The 12085-nt window shown below is 33.5% G+C and overlaps 1 protein-coding gene across 1 annotated transcript in view; it reads right to left on the reverse strand.

Moving 5' to 3' along the window:
* Positions 1-12085, reverse strand: part of SIM2 (SIM bHLH transcription factor 2) — an 80207-nt gene that overhangs the window by 26379 nt on the left and 41743 nt on the right. Inside the window, exon 6 of the mRNA XM_051984835.1 lies at positions 10204-10403. Coding sequence (XP_051840795.1) covers positions 10204-10403 — 200 coding nt within the window. The remainder of the gene's footprint in view (positions 1-10203; positions 10404-12085) is intronic.

The raw sequence follows: 12085 nt of genomic DNA on the forward strand, positions 1-12085 counted from the left end.
GAGCTGGGCCTTGCCTCTCATTCCTCTGGGTCAATATACATTCAGAGGCCCAGTGAAAGCCTCGGTTACATTTTGGACATGGGGTTTTGGGTTTTCTCTCACCCTGTCTTCTCACTCTATCTCCATATCTACAATGAGCTCTCAAATGTCCAACTTTTCCGCAGTGAAAACATCGACGAGTTTCTCTAGAATTCCTCTGCCAAGAAGGACCTTGTCTTTCCATGTTCATCATAGTCTGGGCATAATAAGCATTTGTGCCCACTGTGGCACAGCATCTAATGATTTCCTCTAAAGGAGCATCTTTGTCTAGCCCCCATATAATTCTTTTGCAAACCTCATTGGCATTTTCCTTAGCCAAATGTTTAGTCATTATTTCTGTTGCTGCATTGTCTCCAATGGTTCTTATTACAGCTGTTTGTAAACGTCCCACAAAATCTGCAAAAGGTTCATTGGGACCTTGCTCTATTTTTGTGAAAGCATTATTTCCATCTTTCTGTCCAGGGAGAGAATTCCAAGCTTTTATGGCAGCCTTAGAAATTTGCTCATAGACTGTTATGGGATAATAAATCTGTTCTGAACTCTCTGCATACTGACCTTCACCAGCTAGTTGGTCAAAAGCAACTTGTACAATAGCTCCTGTTTGTCTATTGCGTTGGGCTTGAATCCTACATAATTCATGAAACTCTGAAAGCCACAATAAATTTTGTCCCGGTTCGGGGTTAGGATTTCATAAGACAAATTATCTAGTAACATCTTCACATAAGATGATGTAGCCCCATAAAGAGTGCAACCCTTTTTCAAATCTTTAATTTTTTCCAAATTAAAAGGAGTGTATCTTCTCCTTTTTTGACCTGAGGAGTTGAGCTCTTCAATCACAGGATATGCATTTATAAAATCAGATATATCTTCTCCTTCATTTTTTGCTTTAATTAATGCTTTTTCTAATCTTGTCAAATTCTGCTTTACAGGAGAAGCTGACTGTGTTTCTGTCTCTCTCCCTCCCCCTTGTTCCACCCATGAAGGGTTAATTGCGGGGGGAGGGTCATGAGATGTGGAATCACCTAATTCCTAATTAACTCCATTCTCATCTGATTCATCCTCCTTTTCACCTAGTAAAGTTGGCAATTCTTCCTCCTGTACTTTCCTTTTCATCATTCTATCACTTAAATAACTTCTTATAGCCAATTGTATTACATTATATGTATTAATTATTGAGTTAGGCCCATTTTTATCATAGAATTGACAAAGATCCTCTCCAATCAATTTCCATTCATTTAGATCTAATTCCTTATCAAGAGAGAAACAAGGACATATGTCCTTTACAGTTTGTAAAAGTTCAGTGATTTGCTGTAAACTTATAATTAAACCTTGGCTTTCCATAATTTTGACAATGCTCTCTAAACATTTTCCTTGAACAGAAACAGGCTGTTTTCTAAATATCTGTCCCATCTTAGCTTAAATTCTACTTTAACTCTTCTAACAAAATTTCTTTGTTGCACTCACTCTAATTTCTGGGTTGAAGAGTCTTTTCCACTGGATCAGGATCAGAGGCTTTTCCACTTGAATCAGGATCGTAGCTTTTCCACTGAAATCCACTGAAGGGTCTGTTTGCCCATGTTCAGGGCGCCAAAATGTTGTAATCTTTTTCTTCTCAAAAAGCAGCCAGGTGATAAAAGTTCAGATCTTTTAATATCTCCAATATAGCCCGGTTAGCTTAGAGGCCTATCTCTCTGCTTGGTTCCAAGAGCTCTCTCCAAATGTCTTTAAATCCAAAGGTCTGGTCCTTCAGCCTCTGCCTCAGTTTTCTTCAGCCTCCAGCCAGCTCCAACTCTTCATGTCATTCCGCTGAAATCTCGACTTGTAGCATCTTCACTCTCCGAAGAACACTTCTGCCACCAGCCAGCCAAGTGGAAAATATTCTGCCTTGCCTCGGAGAGAGGGCTTCTGGCGTAACTCTACTGAAATCTGACCGAGAGCCTCTGTCTGTTTCTTTTATCCAAGAGGGAGGAATTGTGGGATACGAGAGAGAGGGATTATGGGTTTTCTCCCATAGTGCTCTCTGGCCCAACGAGCTTCAAGGGAGGTGTGAACTCATTGAACTTAGTTCTACTTAGTACCTTGTTTCAGGTTCTGCCCAAAACATCTTCTTGTAAGATTAGATCAACTCTAATTAGTTAGCAGTTAGTAAGGATTCCAACATAACTGGATTCCTGGGATTTGTAAATTCATAGACACAATATTCCATTTAAAGCCTGAAAGACATATGATGAGGTTTGAGCCTGAGAGATGGAATCCCATTGGTATGGAAAATTTTGAATTATTCTGTTATAGGGCAAAAGGAATAGACAGAAAGAACAAAAAGTCTGCCTGTATGAGAGAGTGGAGCAGAGTGGAGTAAGCTTCAAGTCACTGCCTTCATTTAATGGAACAAAGAACTCAGACTGAAACTTCCAGGTGCAATTACTCCTTTAAAAATTGAGAAAATTCTTTATAGTTAATTTGAGTATTCATAATAGTCAAAATTACTCATTTGCTCACAGTTATTCTTAAAACAATAATACTGTTACCATATACAATATTCTCTTGGTTCTGCTCATTTTGCTTTTCATTATCTCATGCACTTTTCAGTTTTTCTAAGCTCAAGTTCATTATTTGTTTTCTTTTTTTCTCAAGGCAATTGGGGTTATGTGACTTAATCAGAGTCATACAGCTAGAAAGTGTTGTGTCTGAAGTTGAATTTGAACTCAGGTCCTTTGGTTCCAGGGCCAGTGATCTATTCATTGAGCCATCTAACTGCCTCTGAGCTCATCATTTTTAATAGCACATTTTAGAAATATAGAATCTTTTTTCCAATCACCTTTGGAAGCAGACCTAATAGTGGTATTTCTGGGTCAAAGGATATAGGTAGTTTAATAACATTAGATCTGATTCCAGATTGTTCTTCAAAATGGCTAGAACTCTTTCCCATTTCTCTCTAAGCCAAAGTTTTTATATGTTATTTTCTTTGCTATTTCTTTAAAATGTTACTATTTCCTGAGTCATATTTCATATTAAAATCCATAATAAATTATGAATGTTTGTTGGTGCAGCACTTAGCTCAATGCAGAGCACATAGTAGGCACTAAATAAATGCTATTATTATTTTTATTCTCTGTTGGGAAATGGAGAGTCTAGTAACTAGCTTAACTTAAAAAAAATTATTATTATTTTTTTTTAAATCAGGGGTTGGGAAACAAATGTGAACCACAACGTAGCATTTTCACTCTTTGTTTTTGTTTGCTTACATTCTTGTTTTCCTTCTCAGATTTTTTTTTCTTCTTTTCTAGATCCGATTTTTCTTGTATAGCAAGATAACTGTACAAATATGTATACATATATTGGATTTAATGTATACTTTAATATATTTAACATGTATTGGACTACCTGCCATCTAGGGGAGGAGGGGGTGGGGAAAGAGAAGAAAAGTTGGAACAGAAGGTTTTGCAAGAGTCAATGCTAAAAAATTACCCATGCATATGTTTTGTAAATAAAAAACTATAATAAAAAAAAAGGTCATGGATATAGGCCCTGTCCTAATGGTTAGAATTTGATTCTAACCTGGGGAAACCAGGGCTATATGAATAAGGAGAAAAGGATCCTCATGGATCCAAGAAATTTTATTGTTAAGCTATGGAGATGCCACTGATATACCCCAATCCTTTCAATGCTAATGTAAATGCTTAAGGAAATCTAATAACCTTTAATGCAAAGAGGAGTGATGCAGTGTAAAGGGGTGGACCAAAGAAAAGATAAGGACTCCTGAACTACTTAGGGAGAGGAATTAGAAGCCATAATGGACAGAGGCCTGGGCCAAGAGATAGAAAGACTCAAGTTCAAATTTAGCCTTGGATGTTGTTCAATTTATTAGTTGTATGACCCTGGACAAGTCACTTAACCTGTTTGTCCCAGTTTCCTTATTTGTAAAATGGGGATAATAATATACTAGCATCTACCTTCCAGAATTATTGTGAAAACCAAATGACCAATATTTGGTCACAGGTACAAATGCTTAGCACAGTGCCTAGCACATAGTGCTAGTCATTATTTATTCATTTATTATTTCTGCACTAGGAGAGTAAACACTTCAGACAAATTTGTTCCACAGTGACACCTGCTGTTCACACATGAATGTCTCAAACAGTTTTCTGAGGAAGAAATCCAAGTTATCAATAAGCATATACATGGGAAAAAATGCTCTAAATCACTAATAATTATAGAAATGCAAATTAAAGCAACTCTGAGATATCAACTCACACCCATCAAATTGGCTAAGACAACCAAAAAAAATTAAAATGAGAAAGGTTGGAGAAGCTGTGGGAAAATAGAACAATACCCTATTGATGGAGCTGTGAACTAGTCTGTCATTGTAGAAGTAGTTCAGAACTATGCTTCCAAAACTTTTAAATCCTTTGACCTGGATACAAAAATCTCTACCTCTAGCTCAAAGAAAAAAAGGGAAAAGAGTACATGTACAAAATGGCAGATCTTTTTTTTGTGTGTGTGATGGTAAAGAATTGGAAATTGAGGGAATCCCTGTCAACTGGACAATGGCTGAATAAGTTATACTGTATGAATGTGATAGAATATTATTTTGCTGTAAGAAATGATGAAGGTTATGTATTCAGAAAAACTTGGGAAGACATATATGAACTGATGAAAAATGAAGTGAGCAAAACCAAGGGAACAAATTATATTATAACAGTAATATTGTAAAGATAATTAGCTTTGAAAGACTTTGAAAGACTCTGATCAGCATGATGAATAACTGAAATTCTAAAGCTCATTATGAAATGTGCTTTTCATCTCCAGATAAAGAGATGATAGATTTGGAATACAAATTGAAGCATATTTTCTTCTCTTTCTTTTTTTCCTCTTTCCTTCCTCTGTATCTTCCTCTCTTCCTCCTTCCCTTTCTTCTTTCCTTTTTTCCTTCCCTCCTTCTCTCTCATTCTCTCTCTCTTATTTCACATGACTTCATAATTTTTTAAATCAATATATAATTAATTAATTAGTGATTTTATTTTTTGTCTTCTTATTGGGTAAGGGGGTATAAGGTAAAAATTTAGGACAGAAAATAAAATAAAATACATTTGAATTAAAATAAACAAATCAATGCCTCAGAAAATATTAATATAGTAAAAACCAAAGAGAAAAAGAAAAATATACCCTAAATAAATGTGTAAACATTTGTTCTAATGCTTATGTAACTCTTTATAGACTAATTATCTACTTATATTAATTACCCAATTGAATTCTTGAAGGAAATAAATACTTTTGGCACTATAAAAATCCAAAGTCTTAGAACTTTAATATACTTTACTTTTAAAAGTGTTGTTATGCAATGGTATCAGTCTCTGGGCTATGAAAAACTAAACTGTAAAACTGGGTAGTTTGGGGAGAGGAGGAAAAGAAATCACCTAAAGAGGATAAAATTAAATAGTCTCATATTGAATATGCCTGAAAGAAATTATCACCAATAACCTTTCCATTCAGGAAATTAATGGAATGTTCAAATGTTAGCTGCAAATTAAATAGGTTGAGAGCTTGATCCCATTTTGATTCTTTAAGTCATTTTTCTTTCTGTTTGCATCTCAGTTGTGATTGTAATTGTAAATATCTGAAGACATGTCTTCATTGATTGATCATTGAAATTGATCACTATTTCTTATTTATACTTTCATAGTATTTCTTTGCAACAGAGAGGTATAATGGAGGGTGTCAGGGAAGAAAGGAAAGAGAATTCTGATCACTAAGTTCAAGGCCTAGTAAAGTTGCATAGATTCTAAGTCCTATTTCTTTTCTGTGTGGTAGGAAACTTAAATGTCTGACTTAAAGAAACAAAGCAAAACAAATCAAGGAGTTATGAGTCAAAGAGGCTCCTTCAACTAATTTGGAAGTCAAGTTACAGAACAACCACCCTATAAATGTAAATTAATCAAAAACACATGGATTATGTTTCCCATTAAGATACATATTGGCTTAAAACTTAAAGGGGAAAGAATATCCCTAAAGGTTTTTCTGAACCTCTAAAATCAGAGGAATTTGCCAAATCTCAAACATAACTTATTTCAGCAACTCAGCAGAAGTACTAGCTATAGTTTCAAAATGAAATATCATATAATCCTTTTAAACCAAATTTCAGTTTTTAAATTATGCTTAATAACTGCCACCTGGTTCTGTGACAGCCAATGTGCCACTATTCTAGCTTCTTTAGAGATAGACAATATACTTTAACTGTATCTTCCAGCCTTTGCCCTGTGCTCTGGCTCTATAGACATTGTAATTTTAAAAGCAGAATCTGTTAACAGATTCTGTTAGATTTCTCTGTTCCTCTCCCTAGGTCAGTTGTTCCTACTCTGTTCTTGGTACACTGGCCTTGTAAAATCAATATAATTTACAATCTGCAAAAGAAGCAGAACATTGTTTTCAATTTGTTCTTTTTTTCTCATTTCACTTCTGGCAACCTCAACTAAATTCCTTTATAGGACCAAAGTTCATGAAAAATGAGGGGGGAGAGGGGGAAGGTTTTGCTCTTAACATGTTGGAACTCAGAAATTGACTTAGAAGTCAATTTCCCACCATGAAAATCTTGTAAGAAAAATAAATGGACTTTTATGACTCTCTTTTTTACTCCTTTTAGGAAGACTTTGGTATTATTCCTTTCTGAATTAAATTGGTAATTCAATTAAACAACAAATATTTATTCAGCATCACTTAGAAAATCATAATCTTTTCTAGAGATATAAAAATTATCCTACTATAATGGGGAGTAATCTTTGCTCTTCTTTAGTTGGAATACATCCCCTGGAACATCCTGACCAGGTTGTGAGAAACAAGTAGTTCAAAAAAGAAAGACTTGTTGCTTTGGATAACAAAGAAAATCTTGGATGGTCCCTTATTGCTTTTCCAGTGATAGCTGAAGAATGATTGAACCTGCCTCACAGCTTAAGCTTAGAGAACTGACCACTAAGAAAAGAAGCATAGACTCAGAATCATGGAGAAATAGGTATTAAAAAGAATGACCCACTCTCTGGACATTTTCTATCTGCCAAAGGTATATAGAGATTCTCCCTAGAGAAGTAGAATAGAACTTAAGACTCCTCCCACCCTAAAGAGAAATAGTAACCTGTTCCACAGAATCAATTACAGTAGGGAACTCTGCTAAATGATCTAAGTCTAGACTTTGGAATTTTTTCCCCACTTGTTTACATTTCTCTGAGCATAAATGACAGAATAAAGAGGTCATAATGGACTTTTTTTTTGTATAAAATTATCTGAGGTTTCAGAATCATGTTATTTAAATTCAGTGGCTACTCTTTCTGACTCTAAATAACTAAAAAAAGATCCTGAAGTTCAAAGACCCAAGGATCCAGAGAACATATTAAGATTTAGACGTTTTTCTGGGACGGGTATTACTGGATAAGAAATGGAATAGATACATTGTATAATATGTAGAAGTAAAAGACCACAGTTTGGTAAATCAAAAGATTCAAATTTGGGGAGCCAGAATTTAATATTTGACAAACTTCAATAAAAAACAACTAAAAAGCAAACCAACATCTCAGAATGTGTGCCAAGATAAGTGAAAAATGGGTTGTTTGGGGTGTAAAGGGTTATAGCAAAAGCAAATTAGAGACACATAGAAAAAAATTGCATGAACAACTCTATAGATAAGAAAAGAGTTCATGACCAGACAAGAAATTGAGAAGATTATGGGAGCTAAAATGAATAATTTTTATTACATTAGGTTAAAAGGATTTGCACAAACAAAATCAATGCAGCCAAAATTTTAGAAAGAAAACAGGAAACTGGGGAAGGGGAGATATCGACAACTTTTTTTTTGTTAAAGGCCTCATTTGTCAAACATATGGGGAACTGAGCTAATTTATTAAAAATAAGAATCATTCCCCAAATGAAAGGATATGAGAAATAGTTTTAAGAAAGAAGAAATCAAAGCTATTAAATCATGTGAAAAATATTCTAAATTCCTAAAGATTATAAAAGCACAAACTAAAGCACCTCTCAGGTATCATTTTACATCCATCAATTTATCTAAGATGACAGAAAAGGAAAATGACAAATGCTGGTGGGGATGTGGAAAAAATAAGTGCATTAATGTACTTTTGGGTGGAATTCTGCACTAGTCAAACCATTCTGGAAAACAATTCATATTTATGCCTAAAAGGCCATAAAACTGTATTAAACTATCAAAAACCCTTGATCCAGCAATACCACTATTATGTATATTTCCCAAAAAGATTAAAGGAAAAGGAAAGGGATCTTTATGTACTAGAAAATCTATAGCAATTTTTTCAGTAATGTCAAAGAACTGGAAACTGAGGGGATGGATACCTATCAGTGGTGGAATGGCTAAACAGGTAGTATATGATGGTTATTATAATAAATGACAAAGGGGAAGTTTTCAGAAAGAACTGGGAAGAATTATACAGACTGACATGAAGTGAAATAAACAGATCTGGGAGAAAGAACATTGTATATAGGAACAGTAATATTGTAATGCTAATCAACTGTGAAAGATTTTGCTATGATTAGTACAAGGATCCACAACATTTCCAAAGAATTCATGATGAAAAATGCTATGTACCTTCAGAGAGAAAGATCTGATGAATTATGAGTATAAAATAAAATATTTTTTCATTTTATTTTCTTGATTCCTTTTCTTGCAACATAGCTAATGTAAAAATGTTTTGCATAACTTCATATTCATAATGGATATCATATTTCTTGCTTTCTCAATATCAAGGGAGGGGTGGAGAAAGGAAAAGAATTGGAATTGAAAATTAAAATTAAAAAAATTAAAAATTTTAAGACGATGCCACTATTATTAAATAATTTCATGATCTTACTAATACACATATAATTTCAGAGAGTTACAAAAAAGGCAGGAGAAACAAAAAAATTCTTTTTGAAAAAAATATACAAACAAATATGAGAAAGCTTTCAAAGATTTGAAATCAGCTGCATTACCATACACTTGTATTGATTCATGCAAACCCAAGTAAACCTTTTGTTCTTCCTACTTTATCAAGAAAATGATAATCATCAGAGGCCAATTGTACTGCCAGCACAAGTTTGACTGACAGTAAATCTCACTATCCTGTCCATAAACTTTACTTTGTGACTTTGAAATAGATTATAATTAAGAAGTTCAAAGACTATGTATATAATGCAAAACTCCTTGAGAACACTGATAATTGCCCATAGACATATCTTGACTAGTGCCAGAGTGGATTGGTATTGATGCTTGCCAGAGAGAAGTAATAGCGCTGGCCAAGTAGATTGGTAGGCCTGGTAAGACTAATTTGGATGTAAATGTTTTGTCCAGAATTCCACAGGACATTAGAGCCAAGATAACATCAGAAGAAAACAAACACTGATACTTAAGGAGCAAATATAGCTGAGAGCTTCAGATTATCAAATATATATATGAAAATCCTATGTCATTAAACCAGTTTTCTTTACCTTTCATAGTCTGTGCATGAGTAGCAGTATAAACACATGATTGATGAAAGACTAAAAACAAATTAGAATGGAAGCTAAAGAGTACAATCATGATCCTCCTCTTCCTTTCTGAATAATGGAAAGCAAATTCTTGCTGGGGTTATGTTAGAAGCTGGAGCTGAATAACATATGCCATATCACTCATTGTGATTGTGATTGAACCCATATATGGAATCAGGAAGCACATGATGCCCCCCAGAGCATACGATTCAACATCTATATATGTCTAATGTGATGTGTTTTTGTTGTATAGGGCAAGAATGTGAGTTGATGGAATTATGGGAGTGAAGCATTCCAGAGAACATATTGTATATAAACCTTTGACATAGTAGAAATAGTTAAAAACTTCATATTCTGATTTGATAGGCCTCAAATCATAAAATTCATTGTTTCCTCAATAAATCATATGGAGTTCAGACACAGTTAAGAAATAAACATAAAACAAAGACACTTAAGACCATTAAACAAAATAAATTATTGCCTGAGTAATAAATCAGTGTATTCAGTTTTTAAAAATTAAATTTAGGCTCAAATTTTACCCTGATTATAGAATTTGGCTTAATATTTTGTGACTTTTAGACCATTTTAGACAATTTCAACAATAACAATGCCTTGAAATGGAAGTGGAAAATGTCTGCTTACCTGGAATCCAGAAATATTAATTTTAGGTCCAAACTTGCCCTAAACATGAACATATTACTATGAAGTTTGATCTCTGTGATTGCACTGGGAGGCAAAGACTGACCAACAGCTACCAACCCCACAATTTGATAACAGGAGTCATACAAGGACATGTCCAACATATATTGTCTTATCTTCAAATAGCCACTGCAGTGAATGACCTGGTACAAGAGAAAAGAGAATAAAGCATTTGGAAGCAGAGGGATAAAAAGATAGAACATTTTCACTATGATTCTGGGCCTATTAATTTCCTCTTAAGTTAATATAATGTTCCTTTTTAAGCACCATTTGTATGTTGGGCTTTCCAATATTCTGATGTGATCCATTTATTATAGGAAGTGGTTGCAATGTATGAATATAATGGAATATTACTGTGTTTAAGAAATGACTATTTAGAGAAACACACACATATATATATATATATACATATGTATGTATATGTATGAATACTTAAATAAACTGATTTGGAGTCAAGAAAGCAAAACCAAGAAAATATCCCCAATAGCTATAATATTGCAAATAAAAACGGCATCAAAAAACATTTGAACTCATATTAAATAAATCAATCTTGTTTCCAGAAGATCGATGAAAAAAAAAAAAAAACTCTTCTGAATACAAAGATAGGGAATGTCACACATAGTATCAGATGAGATCATTATGTAAGTTGATTTTGTTACCTGATAAGGGCTGGGGAAAGTGATGTTTTGGGAAGTGATTGTGATGAAGAAATCAAAAGACATTAATTTTTTTTTTTTAAAAACGGGTTAAGGGATAAAAGGAAAAAGGATCAAAGTAATATTTTGTTGTTGGAATTTAGAATCCATTATTGACTAAATCAGTTGGATGAAATAGATAATGAATTATTGACATATTTTCAAATTGCAAAGAAACAGGATAAAGTTGTGGGAGTAAATTCATCAATATTAACATTTACTGGTGATCTCTTTCTGCTAATATCAGAGTAACTGATAAATTCTTACCTTACTTTGTTCTTCATTTCAACTTGTTGAAATCCTGTCCTTTTTTCAAGGTCTACTCTCTCTGCCTCAGTGGAAGTGATTCCCTAAGATATTTCACCAGACTTTATGAACCTTTTCTTTCCACCTGTTTTCTACATAATTGTTTGTGAATTGTGTGGAAAAAACTTGTAGTTTCTCCTCTTTGATTTCTGTGATATGAATTTTCATGATTTTCTTTTTGTCAATAACTCTTTCTCTATCTCCTTTTATGATTCCTCATTCTCTTTTTGACCTTAAAACTAGGTATTTCAGGAGTTTCAACATTCTCCCTTTGTGAGTTCATTACTTTTGCAGCATCAATGATCAGATCTATGCAGATAATTCTCCAATCTATATTTCTATCTCTAAACTCTTCCCAAAGTTCAAAATTCATATTATCAACTGCCTTCTTGGCAGCTCAACCTGGATAGTTTACTTTTGCCACAAAGTTAACAGGTTTAAAATATCAAAACATTTAGGATAAAACATATGCAATTTCTTTGATGTCTCTCTCTCCATCATCCTACATATTAAAAACAAAAAGCAATGAAACCATTCTTACACTTCCATCTGCTATATATTTTAATTTTATAATAAAGCAAAAAGAGTTACATTATTCAAGGCACCATGTTCAATTAATTTTACAAATTTAAGGGTAATATATAATTAATTTTATGTAACAGAAGAATAATTTGATAGCCAGACTATTGATTTATGTGAAAGATATACCATTTTTATGGTATATCTATGAACATAATAGATTTACATTATAATGCATCATGGATAGAGTGCTGTACTCAGACTCAGGAAAATCTAAAACAACTCTGGCTTTAAATTATAGAGGA

The sequence above is a fragment of the Antechinus flavipes genome, chromosome 3 (genome assembly GCF_016432865.1).
Source record: "Antechinus flavipes isolate AdamAnt ecotype Samford, QLD, Australia chromosome 3, AdamAnt_v2, whole genome shotgun sequence".
NCBI lineage: Eukaryota > Metazoa > Chordata > Mammalia > Dasyuromorphia > Dasyuridae > Antechinus > Antechinus flavipes.